Source organism: Triturus cristatus, chromosome 8 (genome assembly GCF_964204655.1).
Source record: "Triturus cristatus chromosome 8, aTriCri1.1, whole genome shotgun sequence".
Lineage (NCBI taxonomy): Eukaryota > Metazoa > Chordata > Amphibia > Caudata > Salamandridae > Triturus > Triturus cristatus.
In genome coordinates this window covers 73,782,920-73,802,686 of record NC_140591.1, presented here as the reverse complement: position 1 = coordinate 73,802,686, position 19,767 = coordinate 73,782,920, and the positions used below count along the sequence as shown (strand labels likewise).

At 47.7% G+C, this 19,767-nt stretch overlaps 1 protein-coding gene across 4 annotated transcripts in view; it reads right to left on the bottom strand.

Moving 5' to 3' along the window:
* The window catches only part of POLQ (DNA polymerase theta), a 580,345-nt gene that overhangs the window by 460,459 nt on the left and 100,119 nt on the right, over positions 1-19,767 (bottom strand). For all 4 annotated transcript variants that reach the window (XM_085621032.1, XM_085621029.1, XM_085621031.1 and 1 more), the window contains exons 9-10: positions 6,508-6,654; positions 3,577-3,789 (exon numbers count right to left, since the gene is read on the bottom strand). In XM_085621032.1, the coding sequence (XP_085477158.1) occupies positions 3,577-3,789; positions 6,508-6,654 (360 nt within the window). The remainder of the gene's footprint in view (positions 1-3,576; positions 3,790-6,507; positions 6,655-19,767) is intronic.

Here is a 19,767-nt window from a genome sequence, read left to right as displayed (position 1 = left end):
GTACAAAAATAACATGTAGACACACACAACCAGTAACTACTGGTAACAAGAAAGTACCACCTACGCAACCCTAACCACCTTAGGAGACTATCACGCAGGGACTCAGAACCTCCCTAGTACCACCGGTACCAGGGGAACACAACCACCTAAGTATCACAATACCTGTAGGGGAAAACACACATTACACATGATGCATAAAACATTCAGAGGTGTAGAACATGGCACATGACGCATAACTCATTCAGAGGTGCCGGGCAGGTAAACACATGATGCATAAAACATTCAGCGGTGTTCTGAAAGAAAACACATGATGCAGAAACTACATTCAGAGGTGCAGGTAAGGAACATTAGCGGGAAACTCTCATGAGCCACCACCTGTGGCAGTCCCTAGGCCAACTGGCCTTGTCAGGGCTAAGACGCCCTGTGTCCGGTCAAGCTGCGCCAGCTGCGCAGACCAAAACGAGAAAGGTCCCCCACCGAAACGTGGCAGCTGCCCACTAAGTGCTGGGCAGCTGGAGGAATGAGCGTGGCACCACTGTGCCCTTTAAAACAACTTTGACGCTCCCGTGGAGCCTCTCTGGGCTCCAAAACAATTAAAATGCCCCCTAGAGCCTTCTCGGCTCTGAACAAATATTCGGCCCCTTCGTGGGAGCCTCGGGCTCTGATCACCAGAAAATGTGCCTCGTGGGAACCTCACAGGGCTCGTGGACACTGCCACCACGTTGGAGCCACACGGGGCTCTATGAAAACTGCCCCCGCACCCCCAGCACAGGCGCGGAGTCCCCCAGCCCTTCTGCACTCACCGGGCTGCTCTCAGGGGACTCCCGCGTCATCTTCGCTCTCTGGGGACTCCGAGGCTTCTTCTTAACGCGGAGGGGCAGGCACCGACAATGTGCCTCACGCCCCCTCCGCACCAGGTCCTGCCGCACTCCTCTCTTCGATCCAGCGCGGGGTGGACTCCCGCCTGGATCTTCACTCTCGGGCAGAGTGCCCCGGGGCGCAGGGTAGGCTCCTGCCTGCTCCGGGGCGGGCTCGGAGCAGCCGCGACGCTGCAGTAGGAGGCGGGGTAGGCTCTCGCCCTCCTTCCCTAAGTTCCGGTTGTCCCGGAGGCCCGCCCTCAGCCGCCTGACTTCCGGCTGAAGCCCGGCCGCGGCGGTGAATTCCTCGGCAATGAGAGGGGTAGGCTCCCTCGCCAACGAGCACAACGGCGGGGTGGGCACCCGCCGAACTTGGCAGACACCGGCAGAATCGCGGGGTGGGCACCCGCTATCAGAATCCAAGCGCTCCCAGCGCTATAAAGCAAAACAGCGCTGCCAGGCGCTACAGGTGAAAATCCAGCAGCAAAGTCTTCCAAGAGCAGGGGGGCAAGGCTGGGCCCAGAGCCAGCTCACAGGGCCCTCCAGCAAGGAGGCAGTGCCCAGTGGCGGTCTCTCCTGGCGCCCAGCAGCAGCAGGCCCCCTCCAGATGATCCTGCAAGAGAACACCCATGTAAGGGGACACAGCCCCTTTTTATACAGTAAATCCTTTGTCTGCAAGGTGCAGGGAAGGGGCGAACCAGTTCCAACAGGTTCCTGAGCACTTTGTTTTGCTCAGCCCCTCTCCCTATTCAGTGGACAGGCCAGGGTCATCAGACGCACCACAGGGGTCGGAGCCAGCAGTGTGTGGGGAAAGCCCTGTCCTATTCAGGACCCAGGTATACTCCTCCCCAGCCATCAGTATGCTAAACTCCCCATTCACCACTAGGTGACTCCTCCTGACTCTGGGGAATCCCTAGCCCGTCACATGACCTCCACCAGCCAATCGCCAGACAAGCCACACATTTCATACTGCACACCGAAGTGCCCACTTCTAGAAGTGGCACTTCCACACTAGGTACATGCACGCCGCACACATCATCGCGCAGCATTCAGTCATACGAGTCCGCACATACCAAACTCGGGCCTGCACACCCCACGCATCAGGAACTACCAGGACACCTACATTCCCCCATGCATTCCTATGGGAGGGCAGGCCAACCTCACAACACGCACGCACTTTACCCTGGGACACAGCGGTAAAGTGCGCAGAAACCAAAAATCACTAACCCAAGTCACCCATAAAAAGCAAAAAGTTTCGGGGGTGAACCTGCCAGAAGGGCCGGGTCCAACAGTAACCTACTCTTTGCTAATTATGCTACAGTGCAAAATGATCTGGACTCTTTCAAACAGGCCATAGGTAGGTGAATAGTTTTCTGCATTACCTGCAAAGTGAAAGCTAATAAACATTGCCTGGTAAGCCTGCGGCTCCCTCCAATGAGGGAAAGGCTGCTACTGTGGCTCTGACGAGGGATGTTAGGCACAGGATTAGCCTGACATATGCATGTCGGCCACTTGGAAATCAGTCCATACTTTCTCAAAGCATTACTGTATGGCGTACAGGATGGATAAGTTGGTCGGTCAGTCATCCCATTAAAATGTTTATGGCTAAAGGCTGAACTCTGTGACCCTGATGGCGCGTTTAAAGCTACTCTATTCTACCTTTTATGAATATCAAATTGAACCCCATGGTGTAGAATGAATCCTTACCTGAAACTCTAGCTCTTAGCCATAGGATTCCATCTGTGTTCATAGCAGCCCCGCCCGCCTGCACACTTTGAAGGGCACAGATCTTTTCTGTGTCTATGCAGCCAGATATCTTCCTTGTGCTCCAAAAAGTGAACCGCCTGTTGGCAAGATGGGCAGGCTTCTAAGGTTATGTCAGGGCAACAATTTCTGTGTGTACTGTTTACATTTCTGTTCATCTCTATGTTAATTAATCTAGTATTAGTGGTGTTTCTCCGCCAACTGTATTTTTATTGTACCTTTTTCATTCATTAGTTAAAAAACAGTAACATTTGCTGTTTGAGCAGGTTTCCTTTTATGTACTGGATGGTAAACCTAAGTGATTATTTTGAAAAGTTGTGTTCCAGCACCTCGCAAATGCACGGAGTCGGTCTACTTTTATGAATATCAAAGGGAACCCCATTCAGAAGAGCCAAAGTTTATTGCGGAGAGTGGCTCAAAGAAACAGGGACATTTCTCTTTGGGGAGGGGAAGGAACAGCAGAGATACTCTGTAACTTTCATCAAATGTAAAGCTACGTTGTAACATGGCAGGGATTAGGTTTACAGCCTCTTTACCCATCAATAACGATGCACCGACTACAAAGTATCCGTGTGTTATCATTTACACAAAACAATTGAGGGTTTTGCAAGTGTGGTTAGGACAGCCACAGAAATCAAGCAATGCTTGAGCTGGGGAGATGACCGCTGAATCGCATACAACGATGACCTCCACTTCAGCTGCAACCACGACAAACCAACAAAGCGGCATTTGACAAGAGCGTGCTACTAGGCGGGGAGCAGTTTAGAAGTTGGCAGATTACTTTAATGAGGCAGATGAAACTAAAATGATTTACTAAAAATAACAAAATGACTGCTGAATGTCAGACATCCAGCCATGTATCTCTTGATTACTGTACGAACCCAATGGCTTTTCCCACAAGGCAACAACTCTTCCTCAGGTCACTATCAGCACACCAGAACCGGCTTACACTTACCCACGGTATCAACTCCTTTCCTGCCAGCCCGACCTGCCATCTGCTTGTACGTCAGGATGTCCAGCAGTCGTCCATTGAACAGCGGAGAGCGCACAATGACTCTTCGTGCAGGAAGGTTTACACCAGAGGAAAGAGTAGAGGTAGCAATCAGCACCCGGACGAAGCCATGACGGAAGGCGCCCTCAATGATGTCCCGCTCGTCAAACGTCAAGCCTGAAGAGACATCAGTTATGAAATGTAGTTCAAGAAGGACAATCATTAACATTGTTTTTAAATTTCATAAGCAGTCGTTTACAAGTTCTGTTTTTGCAAATTTTAAGTAGGCCTTTTTACAATTCTAAATGCATGATTTAAATAGTCCACTAGGGTTCTTACACGATTCTACACTCCTAACCAGGTAAAAGACAGACCTATTGTCAGGTTCTGGTGCTTGACGCAACTCTGAGGAAAATGTTGTGGCCGCCTTTCCACAACTCAGGTACTTGGTATACTTTCAAAGAAGAGGGATGTAATATTAGATCAAAAAACTCACAAATTCACAGAAAAAACAAAGATAAACTAAATAAAATTACAGTTAGTTTTCATTGGAATGCCTCAGCGTTTGTTATAATACATTCTCAAGAGATGCTGTAGAAAAATTTAAGTTAACGTACAGTTGTGGTTACAAATCAGATTTGGTTTACCTCAGTCTATATCTTGCAAAGACATCAGTACTTTTTTTTTGATAAAAATGAGTTTAACTAAAAGATGTGACATCATGGCAGGCCCAGTTTCCTAAGAGGTATAAGTAGTTGCAAAAACGAACATCAAACTCCAGTTTTATTCTTAAAGAGGGAAAGTCATTTCATTATTTTGTAATTTGCCGTCAAGCTGCAGCACACTCATGGCCGTAGGATAAGAAAAGTAAATAGATGAATATGCACTAAAAGTAGGGACAAGAGCGACAAGTCGCCCTTGAACCATTCTAAACAGAAATGCAACATGTGACATCTCTGACACCGCGCCCAGTACAGGATGGGTCTATCTAAAGGTAAGTGAATTGGGTACACGGCTCCCTGGACATCAGACCCTTAACCTACGCCTACTTTAAGAACCTTCCCAATGATTGTCAAGAAATGTCGTAATAAAGCACAGGGATCCAATGTGAGGCATGAATGGCGTAGCGGGGGCAGGCTAACTAAGCATCCGCAGGCATAGCATCTCTCACGCGGACTCCTGAGCCACTTATGCCCTGCGGCAGCCAGGAGCGAAATAAACACATGCATCAACTGATGCAAAAATATAACACATTTCCCTTTTCATCACCAAGAATTGACAAAATGAGGCTCATGATCTTCAGTAGTTGAAATTCAAAATAGCAACTACACAGCAATGTCCTCATCCTGTTCAGGTTTTTTTTTGTTACATTTTTTTTTATTGAGTTTTAACACTTTAGATACAGTGAAACATGGAAATTGTTTCCGATCTCAAGGTACATGCATAGGCAGACGGAGATATTTTTGGCAGTCAGGTGTACATACGTAAATGTTGTCTCTCATACCGGTCATAAGATATTAATACAATCCCAGCATTATGCATAGGTTGAAGTTAGTGTGAGACTTATGGGTCCTGGGATATGTTTGCTGATCAAAAGCTTGGGGACGGAGCTACGTCTGCCCATGGTTCTCATGGGAGCTTTGAGCCTGCTACTATAGTGGATAGGTAACAATCCCTGTCCCTCACTGGTGTTATCTGAGCAGCTGGTTTGTATCCTAAACTAAAAACTGGGGTGCTGAACGGGGGTACTGATGTGGGATCAGTGGGGAGAAGGGGTGCTTGTGCAGATGGGAAGGAAGTCAGTAGGTCCTCTGTGCCGGTGTATGGGGCTAGTCCGGCAGCCGGCGGTTTTCGATGCGGGGAGGGGGGGGGGGGTTGGTTACTTTCTTTGTTAGGTTCTCGTGTTGTGCTCTACGGTGTGGGCCGTGAGGGAGTATCAGCAACAGGTGGGCGCTCTAGCTCGACACGCCTGCCAGCTGGTGTGGCAGAAGTTGGTTGGGTATGGGGGGGCCTCAGCTGGTTCTGCACGCATGGTTTGTTGTCTGAACTGGAACAGGATTTGTGCCCTTTATCCGCTAGCTTGCGGTGATCATCGCGTAAGAGGTTCAGGTCTGTGGTCAGCGCCCCGAATCTGTCTTCCATAGTGACCCTTGAGTGTTCTATGGCCGCCAGGACCTGGTCTAGCTTGGCCGACAATGATGCCATTTGTGGGAGCTCTTCTAATGGCTGAGGAGGGTCTGGGGAGGGCTGTCTGGTGAGCTCAGTTGTGGCCCAGCAGTGGCCACACCCTGACACCCCATAGTTGAGATCAGGTTAAGAATGTTGCTATCTGTAGATGGAATGCTCATGACCTGCTAGGCTGGGGAGAGGTCGTCCTGTAGGCGTATCACGCAAGGCTCTGGTTCCAGTAGGGGTGTATCCACTGAGTTGCTGCACAATGGCAGTCGCGCCTGCGTCTTCGGTGGGAACTGGGTCCCTATGAGGGCCAAAAGCCGCCGTCCGGTAGGCCTGCTAAGTCTGTCGGTCCTACACCTCCGTCAGCGGGATGCATCCGGTGCGAGGTGTCCTCCAGACTATGTTGTCATGGCACAGGCCGCAGTCCTTCCTGTTCAGTTAGTGGTGACAATAAGATGTGGATGTGGTTCTCTGAGAAGACAAGGGGCATCAACTTGCTGAAGTCTAAGAAACCACAGTTGTATGGTCTTACACAGCACAGATGTGGGGACATTTCACAGGTGTTTTCACATGGACATGAGACTGAAAGGCTTCACCATTATGTGGCATTTATACATGAATAGAGTTGGCTGAGAGCTTAGATTGTGATGTTATAAAAAGCTAAACTTTCTCTTTATTTAGTAAGAAAATGCCAATTCTAAATAAATGGTTTGAGCATACCTGCATGATGAAACGCCACACCCCACGTCACCGTTCGTGCAAGTACAGAGTCCAGGCCCGCGGGGGCACGCTTCAGCTGGCCCATCACGTCCTCTATTCCTTCTCTGTCCAGGTTCACTGGCAAAAGAGGAGGAGTTTTACTGGGTCCTGTTGCGGTAGAGAGTGAAAATAAATGTGTTAGCTGTAGCTGCAGGGAACAATGATAAGTGAGCATAATTCTAAAACGAGTAAAAAACAGGAATCCACTCAAACCACACAGAGACCAATTCACATGCGTTTACAATTTAGAAATGTGTTCCTGTGGGCCATCTCTTATGTTTGAAAAAGATCTCTCACGTTTTAAGGGTTCACAAAAGATAAGAGGAGTATTCTAAGTAATCTATGAAAATGCGGAGCCTTTACTCGAAGATTTTGCAGCAGACATAAAAAGTTGTATCTCATATATGCTTGCAGAATTTTCAGTCACACAGAAATTTTCATCCACTTTCCCTACATCCTCAGCAAATAAGAAGTTGTTCCTTCCTCGAGTGTATCCTGGGAAGGCACTGACTCGAGCCTTTAAAACAATTAGGGCAGATGTACGACCTGACAAATAGAGCCTCGCAAATTGCGTCGCATTTGCGACGCGCTATTTGCCATGTACAACAGTGTGTTTAAGACCGTTTGCGATTCCCAATGGGGTCGCAAACTGCGAGGCTCAAGAATATTAATGAGCCTGTCGCAATTTGCGACCCCAATGGGAGTGGCTGATCCTCCCAGGGATGGTGGCCTGCAGGGCTCAGCAGACCTCCATGTCTGGGATTGCCTTTCAATAATTTTTTTTTTTTTTTTTTTTAATGCAGCCCGTTTTCCTTAAAGGAAAACAGGATGCATTTAAAAAATTTAAATGAAATGTTTTCGTTTAATTTTTAGGTCTCGCCGGCGTTGCAGCGCGAAGCGCTGCCGCCAACGAGAACTATTGTTGCCGTGATGCCTCTCAAGGGAGACAGACCGGGGCACGCGCAGCGATCGGGGTCTGTGGACGCGCTTCTGAGACGCGCTTGCGCAGACGCACACACAGACACACGCGCGCGCACACACCTCGCCACCGGCGCCCCCCCTGTACAACAAGCATTGGCAAAGCCAATAGGTCTCGCCTTTGAGACTATTGGCTCATCCATTGCCTTTTAATCATGCTCTATAGCCTGGTTACATTTAAGCGGTGTGATATTTTATATGTACACACCTGAAGGTGAAGGTTACAGAATATTTTGTGGTTTTAGCCACGCCTTTGACCCCGCCCCCTTGCACGGCCCCCGTTGTGCACAGCATCACAGTTCCCTTACTTTTTAAACCGCTTCGACCACTGGTTTTACTCGCTCGTCTACCGTGGGTCTTTCTCTGACCTCCGAAGCCTCTTCTTTTCTCCGTTTATCAGCTCGTCTGCACTTCCTCCTTCCTTTGCCCCGCGGTTCCTCTTATTTCATACTTTTTTCACCCCAACTTTTACTTCCTTTACTCCCTCTCTATATAACCTCCTTTCTCCCTCTGACCTCTCCACCTTCCTTTCTTCACTCCCCACTCCGTGCATTCCTCTCCACTCTCCAAGGAGATTGTGCACTACTTCCCTCAGGCGCATTCCCCCCCCAATAAAACACACCTCTGCTTCACCTTCCTCCTCTTCTCTCGTCCTCTTGCCTCTGCTGCCACGCACCCCAAAACGCACTCTGCTCTTCGAGGTTGTCTGGTGGGGGGTGAGCGGCAGGGCCGGGGCTGGGTCCATCCAATATGGGTGCTGGTCAGAGCTGCTCCAACTGCCACTTCCGTGTTTCCTACTTAGGGTGCGTCACTCCTTAGGTTGTTAGTCCGGCTGTGCAGCTCGGCTCATACCATTCGGATGGTGGGGGGGGGGGGGGGGGGGGTCGTGGATCGTGCCACTTTGACACATATCTCCAGTTAGTGGCAATACAAACCTGCGACTCTGGCAAACATTGCAAGTGATTCGGAGGGCCATGAGATAATCAGAAAAAGGCTGTAAGGTATGTGTGTTTGTGACCGCCTCCCCTGCCGAGCTTGGATTAGTCCAAACACTTGTCTCTGTGCATCTGCGGTCCCAGCTCGCTGATCTCACTTCCTTGACAGACACAAAGCGGCCTGCCGCTGCCAACACAACCTTTTGGACTGCAGAAATAGAAGTGCCACATACCAAGGCGAGCACACAGGAACATCGCTGGGAGTAGAGGTACCCTTACAGTACCTGTGAAACCAATGAGTGGTGTCCGAGTGCTGTGTGCCTAGGGGCGTAATGTAGGCTGGAATTATGCGGCAGGGTTAATTAAATTATACAACATGAAAAGGCACATTATTCAGCATAATGCAACAGCTTTTGTGATTGTATTGTTAATTATTTCTCCACATGCTAAAACTGTCTGGTTATTTTTACAAATGCTAACACTGTCTGAATAAAGCTCTCATTCGCGAGTATCCGTTTAACACCCAGATACTGCAATAAGCAACGGAAGGCGACTAGTCAACGTTTTCAAAGGGTCCTCCACTTTGTAGCAACCGCGGTAGCCACATTTGTAATAACATTTGATACGTTTCAGCTAGAAATATTTTTGGGGGTTCAAATCTGCAGATAATGGATGGTGCGTCAAATGTGGCAAGTCCATAACTATGAGGAAAACACCACAGGCGCAGGCAGACTCATAATTCCACTGGCCTTGGAAATAGTGCCATGAAGCCTCCTCACCACAGGAGCGATTCATTTTACAAAAAACACGCGAGTGCAGGTTGCCAAACCCTTTCTTAGGAGACCCCTACTGGTGTCGCTAGAAATTAATTGTTTTAGGGGCGCACTCAAGGAGACCTCGCCACTACTGAAGGGGGTCAAGTCCCCAATATCACGAGTATTTGTGAAGCGCGTCCACGCATGCGTGGGTCTGTAACGCTGTAATAGACACATGCTGGCAGTAAGATGTGTGTGCCGAGAGGCCTTAGGAAGAACAATACCGTAGGCATCCTCTGGCCCCTCTCCCCGTGTTGCTGAGGTTGGACGTGCACGTCTGGTACAGGCGGATGTTGTGCCCCTGCTGAGCTGTTTTTAAAACTGGTGAGCTGTAAACACCTCCGGGGGGAGGGGGACGGCTTCTCTACAGTGGGGGAATGCGCACCCCGGTGTTTGTTCTTCATTTACGCCAATGCATCACCTGATACACGCCTCCATTAATGTCCAACCCGCCCCCAAAAGATTATCTAGCATTACACCCCACAGACAGAGAACTGCACTGTTTGCTTCCCCATGACGCCTCTGCCAATTGTGGATTAAAAGAAAAAAATATATATTTCCGATTTTACACCACCACCACAATGTATTCAACACTATTGATTCTTTGTAAGTAACAACAATGATCTCCTCCGCGTTTACGGAAAGACACTCGTGTCTGTCTCTCACTAACTAACATTTTGAAAATGCACACATGTTGAAAAGTTGGTTTTCCTTCCTCCCCCTTCTTGGGAGGGCATTGCATGTGTTTCTGTAAAGAGCACGGTTTTCTTGTGGGTGTGGAATTAATGTCTCCTTCATACAGGCAATTAACAGTAAGAACAGGTGCACAGATTTTCGATTTGTCACACCTTGTAGGGAGGTTGGTTGCTTGCTGCTTTCCACCCAGAGGATATTCCAATGCCACATCACCCGTCCCAATGCAGACACGCATTTGCAATGCAACAGGTCTCGCATTTACACAAGTTTAAGCTACTGGCATTGTAAATGACCATGCCTTTTATTTATTTTTAAACCAAAACATAAATAAAAGGCATTGTCATTTACAATGCCAATAGCTCAAACTCGTGTAAATGCGAGACCTATTGCATTGCAAATGCTTGTTTTAAGGCAGGTAGTGGTCCCTGGGACCTCTGCCTACCCTCCAAAAATATTATTAGAGACAGTCACAAAGTGGAAGGGGTCCCCTGGAGACCCCTTCCAATTTGGGACCTGCATTACCACCCTCTTGAAGAGGGTGGTAATTTGCGAGTGTTTTGCGACCGCAATTGCGGTTGCAAAACATTCATATATGGGGTTGCGGTCGCTATTAGGAAGGGAACGCCCCTTCAAACTAGCGACTTGCAATTCCTAAATAGCGAGTCACAAATAAATTGCGACTCGCTATTTAGGAGTTGTACATAGCCCTTTCACATTTTGCATGCAAAATGGGGTCGTACATCTGGCCCCTAAATCTGTAGCTTTCCTGGCTGAGGAATTATCTGCAAAAAGCATGTTAATACACCTACTCTTGTGAGAACACCATCCAGCAGTGCCAGTGATCTTGCACCTAACCCTACAGTTAAGAATGCACCGGTCCTGCCATACAGGTACAATTTCTGCATTTGTGAGTAGATCCTCCAAACACAAATATTTCATCATTTCGGATTCTGTAAATCAAGATAAGGATTTTCCCTTTGATAAGTGCAGTTTTCGCAAAATACAGTTCAACGTAGGTGTGCGAAAACATTCCTTATTCAGGCATCAAGCAGCTACATTAGAATGAAGGGATTTGAATTACCAAATTACAAATATATTCCTGATTATATAATGTTAGCATAAGGCGTTTATTTATTTTCAAGAGACATAAATACTGAGAAAAGAGGGCCTTTTGTTGTAGCTAACTCAGTTATATTTGAATAACCAGGCCAATAAAATGTGGACAGGGAGTGTACAAATCCGGAAATGGAGCCTCCTAGAGAGGCCATGGTGGTTAATGTGGGATGGTCATTTTACCCAAAGGACCCTGGTGCTCCATCACACCTCTGACGCCCATCCAGAACCTTAAAGTTGCCTGAGCACTTCAAACAGCCTGCGATGGGAGGCAACAGCGCCAGAGCAAAGGAGTATGGAGGGAGAGGCATCATTGACGGATAATTTATGAACCATTAAATCAGTCAAGTGTCCATCTCCATCTGTGGCCTGAGTCAGGTTGTTTCAATCATATGAAAGTGCAGCAGAGCATGCTAGATGGATGCCAAGGGTAGGGTAATGTTGTAGCTTTGGTTCAAAGAAATGGGACTTGCTAGCTCAAGTGAGACATTTCCCTAATTCATTTTAAGCCACTTAGACGGGCACAAATTATATGCAGCAGATAGGGATTTGGGGCTGAGTTCTTTACTCCAGGAAACAGCAGGGAAATGTGTTGATAGCCACTCAATTCAAAGTTCTCTTTAAAATGTGTGTGTGGGGCCAAAAGAACAGAACGGTGGCATGCAATGCTGGGTATCTCATTTGAGTGGTGCACCAACAAACACTATAAGAACAGGGTCAGTAGGGCAGGTCTGCACACAGCACAGAGACAAACAGGTCAGTTCTGTGCAAGACACAATACTCATTAGCATAATGTGCAGCGCAAGCATCTTGCAAGCGTTTTAGGTCATGTAGGACAGCTTCATTGCTATGGCAACTTGGGCTGCCATATCTAAACAGAAAATCCACAGAGGACAGTTGGAGGAAAGGATGATTGGTGGAATGCTTGTAAATAGTCTAACACACTATTGTGTTCCAACCCACTGTTTATCCTGGCAGCTCGGGTGAACTGTCCCAGTGAGATGCCCGGTCAGTGCATGGATTTCTGTCTGGTGTGGCACACTGGAAAACCTAGTTAAACCCAGAGAGTGAGTGTGACCCTTCTCCTGCCCGCCCCCCACTCTGACACGTGTGCCATCACAAGGCTTGATTGTCTGAAATACAAACATTGACAAAGCCAATGGGTATTAAGTTCATGTGCTGATGTCTGCAAACAAAACCATGCACAAATGCTGTTTGTATGTGTTAAGAAAATAATGTCAGACCTACTGGCTTTGCCAAAAGGTGGTTAAAGATTGCTTTTGAAGTAGTATTTATATTGCGGATGCGTTTGGAGGCACTAAATGAATGAAAACTCGTGATGAGCGCGATACTGGATTTCAGGGTTTCGGGTTGGTTGAGCGTCATGCTACCGCACATGCCACATTCTTCAGACAGGAACTGCAACAGTCATTGATTGGGTGATGGTAGAAAAAAAATATGTATGTTGTCAGCAACTATTACAATGACAAGCCTTTGCTACCATGTACCGTACACATGAGCGATGTAGTTGCTGTATACGCTGGTCCCATTACAAACATGAGGCATAAGTTCCCATTGCTTCCTAAGGGCCACTAAAACAGCACGGGGAACTGCAAACACTGGCCAGTCCAATACTTGGTCAATTTGACTATATACATTGTATTTCCATATCAATCTGTTCAATCCTTACTGGCCAAGGACAATTACTGCTAATCACCAATTACTGTAAGGTGAATGCCTGCTTACCATCACTCCTTAAGGTTAAACATAGCTAGCAAAATTCAACGAACACAATAAATGGAAGTACGGGATTTATGTTTTTGGTACATCACAATCGTTTTAGGTAAGTACCAAGTAAACAACCTACTAACTGAAGAACAATGACTTACCTTGAGCATAGCTCTCTCCGGTGGACACGCTATTTCACTGCAGACATCTCACCTTTGAACCCCCTCAGGCACAAGACTGGATCGGGACACATTTCCAGAGTTGCTCCCAAGCATCGATAGGCGGCACCATCAGACCACACTGAGCCTCGTCCCGCCTCCAGAAGTGACACCACAGAACTGAACAGAAGCATTACCCTTGTGCGCTTATGTCAGTTTACAACATATAGAATTATAGATGGGCCGCAGTGAATTACCAGGATGTTTTTAACCAAGGGGTTCTGAGTGACATCAAATAGACGAGAGCGAAGCTAGAGCGGTCTATATCACATCACACAGAACCCCAAGGTGAAAAACAACCCCGCAATTCACTTTTTACTCATCTACAAGTTTATGGGATGTAGGGCCCCCCCAAAATTCAACTGCCCCTCCTTTCAACTGCTATGGAGGGGCAGACGTGCAATAGGGAGCCATACATGCCATACATGCCTTTGAGGGCATAAAAGAAAGATTGGCAAAAATTCTGTGCTAGGGTGTGAAAAATCAATAGCTTTAGTAATGGCAGAAAAATGTATATATACATTCTATACTAAACAAGGAAACACAAATAAACGTAAGGTCACATATATACAAACTCCTCCTGATAAGACTTACAAGTGTGTGATAAATATTTCAATTAACAGGAGGTCCCATGTGGTGAACACTAAAACTCAGAAAAACAAGCAAAACCTTCAGGGTAAGCATACAACGGGTGGCAATACAAATAGTTCCATTTTATATGGGATATTGTGTGTAAGTTGTCAACATTTCAGTCTCAGTAAACATCCATGAGACCATGTTCAGGTCTATATTTGTGTAAAACGACCATCTATTGAATAGGCACTTCCGTGCAGACAATACCTACAACTCCACGGCAACGTACTTTAAATCTGTGAGTCTAATTTTGTAGCATTTCATACCGTAGAGATACTGCAATTTATGAAAGGATTACACATATGGGCAGTCCACACCTTCAGAAAGGAGTCATGGCAACAAACATACTCGACAGCAGCGACGTCAAAGTCCACCATCTGCAATTATGGTTGTCTACACGGGTTTTCCATATGACATTTGGGTCACAAGCCAATGTTAGATGACATCTGGGCAGGGCCCTTCATTTGGCCCTCCAGCCAGTCAGGTATCAATCACAGTTGGCCTCTTTTTGACATTACTGTGGCGGCACAGCCCGTTTGACAGGTCTGCTGGGTTTACATTTAACATTTAGGTTGCACTTCAAAGGGTGGAGTCAAGATGTCAAAACAATCCTTGTGTATTCAGCTTTATTTGACCAGACATCTGTCTCTGAAGTTGTTGTGGGTACAATGACTGCCACAAACTGGATTTCACCATTGGTTAGGCCAACCCCAGGGATAATTCCCACTTATTCGCCAAGCATAAATTTGGCAACTCCATGCACCTACTTTACAACACTCCTGGACCTGCGGAAAGCCAGAGGAGGGCAGAACCGGCCGGCTCTTGGACCCAAAATGGAAACTTTCTGATATACTTCTGTTTGCCTTGTCTTCATCACAGCAATTCCTTGCTGTAGTTAATGTCAAAAGTTATTTGTCGGCCCTCTCAGCCTTTTAACATTTGTCTGATCAGCCCTCTCTGTTTAAGTCACTAATTGTTATGCGTTTTGTGAAAGGATTACCATATATGTTTCCTTGAGTTCCTATTATTATTCCACAGTATGGGAATTGATTAATACTAGACCTATCTTTTTTTTGATAAGCAATTTTATTGTTTTACAAAGAACAACCACCAGCAATATGACATTGGATAGCAACAATAGTGACGCAAAGACAATTGAAAGAGCAAAGACATTGCCTTTAAACCCCACCCTGTAGCAGTGAATACAAGCATTTTGTACAAAGTTCAGACTACTCCACCGCACCCAGCCATTTGCCCAATACCCTCCGGTATTTCTTAGGACACCCCCGTGCCTCGTACATGGGTTTATCTTGTGCCGCGCACCAATCCACCCCCCTTCGCCATTTTTCAGTCCCTGGTGGTGTGGGAAGCTTCCAAGAGGCAGCTATGTCCAGCTTGGCTACAACCATAGTTGTATTATAAAGTAATTTCTCGTTCCTGGACCAGTCTAGTCCATCCGTAATCCAGAAAAGGGAGTATCGTGGATCATGAGGAACCTCCCACCCCAGGACCTCAGTCAGCTCACTTTCGATCTCATCCCAGAACTGAGCTAGTCGGGGCATGCCCACACCATGTGGAAAAAGTCGGCCGGATCATGACCGCATCTCGTACATGAGGCAGACGGGGAGAAGCCGGCTCGATGGAGGCGCTTCAGGGTTAAGTAGGCAGCATGTAAATAGTATAATTGGATCAAGCGGAGTTTAGCGGATGCAGTGACCATCTTGGGAGACATGAGGGCATCATGCCAGTCCTCCTCATCCAAAGGACCTACCCACTCCTCCCATTGGCCACTGAGTCGGACTAATGAGGTCGGGTGTTATCGATCAATGTCCGGTAGATGGGGAAATACCCCCTTTCCCCAAGTCGCCTAGCATTATCTGTGCCTCGGGGGGACTGTATTCAGGGATTCTGGTATCGTCCGGTATGTGTACGTGGAGGGCATGTCGCAGTTGTAAGTATTTAGAAAATTGTGATGGGTGCAGGGAGTATTTGGACTGGAGGTCCTTAAAAGAGCGCATGTGGCCGCTAGCCCACAAATCACCGAGCTGAGAGATCCCTATAAGATCCCACATTTGGAACCCCTGTAAACCACTGACCTCCCTGAGCCATGTACCATGCCATAGAGGCGTGTGCTGGGTGAGTTTGCGTTTCCACTGAGTATGTCGCAGAGCAGCCCACCAGGCTAAGAGTGCGGAGCGCGTGACTTCAGGCAAGGTGGATGGGATGGATTCCCCGTACATTAGGGACTGGATTTTGGGCAGGGCAAGCTCACTTAGTTCAAGCCTATAGGCCAGGTCTGAATGAACCAGACATGTATAATCAATAGACGAGTCGCCAAGTAGTATAGGTATAAGTGTGTCATCCCCATGCCCCAGTCGAATGATGGAATCCGGCAGGTATTTAACGCCAGCCGGGCCCTCCCTCCCCCCCAGAGGAATTTAGTAGCCATAGTGTCTAGTTCCCGAAACCACGACTGTGGAAAACAGAAGGGGGTGTTTTGGAGGACGTAAAGAAATCTAGGAAGAATCATCATTTTAAACAAGGCGTACCTCCCCAGGGGGTTCAGGGGTAGTGTCTGCCATCTGTGGAGATCCGCCTAGGCTTTCTTCACGAGCGGGGTGACATTTAGGGACCATCCCAATTCTGGGAGGAGAGCAACCCAGATCCCAAGATATTTAAAAGACTGACGCCGAAGCGGTATTGTGGACTGCCAGTCGTAGCACTCTCTGGAGAGATGTAACGGGACCAGGACCGACTTACTAGAATTAATCCGGAGGCCAGAAGTTTGTACGAAGAAGCGCAGGATCTGGAGACAACGAGGGCCCGACTGGGGCATCATCTGCGTAAAGTGCGATCTTGTCTACTTCAGAGTTGGGCCATTCCCATCCTCGAATGAGACTCTCAGACCGAATCAAGGTCACTAGAGGCTCCATCGCCAAGGCGAAGAGAAGGGGTGAGAGGAGGCATCCCTGTCTCGTTCCCCTTTGAATGGGGAAGGAGTCTGAGAGAAACCCACTGACAAGGACATGCACTTGAGGCTGGGTGTACAGAATCCCAACCAGCTGACGGAAGCGAGGGCCAAAACCCATCGCGGCTAGCACGTCACCCAGGTACGTACAGTCCACGGAGTCAAACGCATTCTCAAAATCAATGAGAAGGAGCGCCAAGTAAGGAGAAAGCACCTGGCGGGGAGCCAGGGGAAGATGCAGCCTCCGGGCATGAATCCACATTGGTCCGGGTGGACCAACGTGGTAAGGGAAGGCTTCAGCCGCTGGGCAAGAATTGTGGCGTACAGTTTAACGTCCATATTAATGAGGGAGATGGGACGGTAGTCAGCACAGTGGGGAGATGGCGTGACTTCGGGAGGACCACGATGGTGGCCATGTCCGTCTCGGGCGGGAAGGAACCTTTCTCCAAGGCCTCGGCATACAGGTCAGCGAGGCGAGGCACGAGGGCTTCGCGGTATGTTGCAAAGTATTCCTGGGCGAGGCCGTCCGGGCCAGGAGTCTTACCCGACGAGGTGTGAGCAATAGCCTTGTTAATCTCGTTGTGGGAGATTGGGCGGTCAAGATCGGCCTGAACATCACAGTCCAGCTGAGGGAGGTGAGCACCCCCAGCATCCAGCAATTCGCAGTTGGGCCTGCTGCTGACGTTAGATGTGGCCTTTGGAAATCCACGAATAGTGGCCTTGCCCGCCTCCCACAGAGTGCCCGGGGAAAGAACCGATCCCACATTGGTGACGAAGTATTGTTTCAGTTCCGAACCCACCGCCTTCTTAAATTCCTTGTCCTGAAGGAACCAAGCGTTCAACCGCCACACTGGGCGTGAGTAAGGGGGAGGAACCCCTGTACTGAGGAGCAGCGGGGAATGGTCGGAGAAACCTCTCGGGAGGTTTCGAACATCTCGGATCGTGGTGCAGTCAGGAGACGGGATGAAAATTGCATCTATAAGCGCCTGCATGTGATGTGCGGCAGAGGTATGCGTGAACTGTTTAGCGTGTGGGTGCCAGATTCGCCAGGCATCGCCCAGGGATTCAGCCCAATTTGTTAATTGTTTCGCTTGCGCCAGCCTGGAGGTAGATGGAGGACCTGTTGTGTCGAGAAGCGGGGTGGAGACCGCGTTAAAGTCGCCCCGATAACAGTGGACCCCAGGGGGAGGGTGAGCAGCAGAGCAATGGCATGTTTTAGAGTCGCGGCAAGCATCGAGGGGGTTGAGTACAAGGACACAAGATTAAGGGGAATGCCGCCCAGTGTACCGCAAATGATCACGAACGTGCCCTGTGGGTCATGAATAACTTGCGAGGGCACAAAAGGAAGGGTGCGCTTCAGTATTATGGTTTCGCCACGGGAACCTCGAGTGAAGCCCAAGTGCCAAACCCTATCGTAGCCGTATCGCGCTAGGAAGGGGCAGTGATTACCCATCAGGTGCTTCTCCTGAAGCAGAAGCACTCCTACATCAAGGCGCTGTGCGTAGCGCAGGACGGCCGTTCGTTTGTGACGGTCTAATAGACCATTAACGTTCCAGGATAAAATATGAAGGGCTGCCTTGAGAGATGGTATGTCATTAATGGGGGCTGGAGATCGTTGTAGTGGCTCATCGGGCCTTGGAGAGCCGACGGCAAATGCGGAGCCTGGAGCAGGCGCGAAAGCGCACTGGTGGGAAGGACCGAGTGTCGTGTGGGTATTGGTGGAACAAAACAACAAAAAACAGAAATAAACTTTGGGAGCAAACATTCCCAACCCCCTCCCCCACCCTATACTTCGAGAACAGAAGCATCTGTCAACCCCCCTAGAACCAGAAAACCAAACTAAAATGCTCGGGTTGAGAAGCGTGGAAGGACCCCTCCATATGAGCGGATATACAGTGTCTCGGCAGGAGGACGAAGACTCAGAGCAAACAGTCAATACTAGGCCTATCTTATTCTGCAAGCTTAGCCTGAATTGCTATTGAGTTCTCTTATGCTTGGAAGCATTATTAGAGCACGGTTATCTGAATTAGTTGGGACTTTGACAGGTTGTGTTGGAATTACATTTTTTCTCTGTCCATATGTGGTATGTTATATGGCACATTGTTTGTACACTGAGGATGATAACCACTCCCCCTCCCGGTTTCGGTTTAAATAACTAGACTATATGCTCTAACATACTGTGAATAAGCATACCCCTTAATCAGCTGTAGCAGGGTATGGTCTCATTTGGTGTTTCCTTTCCTCTCCTATATATAGAGGCCTCCTAGAAGAGCTGCACCTCACTCTAATCTACTTAGAAGACAGCGTTCCATGAGTGGTTAATTTCTCTTGACTATTGGTTAGTTGCCATTCAACCCATGACCACTACCTTGGGTTAGTATTTGGTTATATGTTAGGTAATGGATCTCCACCTCCACTAGATCTGGATCCTGAATTTTGAATTTCTTTATTTCCATCTGTGCCTCATAAGACCCCAATTACAGCTCCAGGCTCTAGACAAGCTAGCAGCCTTGACGTTCCATGCGCAGGCCCATTGGCATAACTTAGACATTTTCCTCAATCAAACTGTATTTGCCTAAATTTACAAAAGGAACCATTTATTTACCTTCATTTCTATTGATCATAGGATACATGTGCCTTCTACATGTTCCTGTAATTAATGACTCAAGATCATTCTCCAAGCATGTTCTTTAATGGATACCACACTTTTATAGGCAGCTTACTCTCTGCATTTCCTAGGCAGCTTATTCATTACATTGTTCTTATTCTTTTCTTTGAATCTCTAGATACTGGGGCTCTTGCCCTGATAATCACCTTTTAGTAACTAAGGTCAAAACACCGTAGACAACAGACTTATATCAACTCCGAATATATTGTTAAAATTAAAAAAGGAGTCATATGTCTTAATTGTGATGCACTTTGTTTTTATGCCTTCTCTTCTCAATGCACTTTTTCTTCACTATAAACATGAGCACTGAATCTTCCCCAAAAAAATAGTAAAAGGTTTTTGTGGTTTTTTGTTACTATAAATATGCAATAAATACGTTAATTTCAAAATAAACCTGCCCATATAGTGTGCTTTGGTACAATCTAAATATTTTCCCGATCTTCTACTACGAGAAGTCTCCTTATGTGTA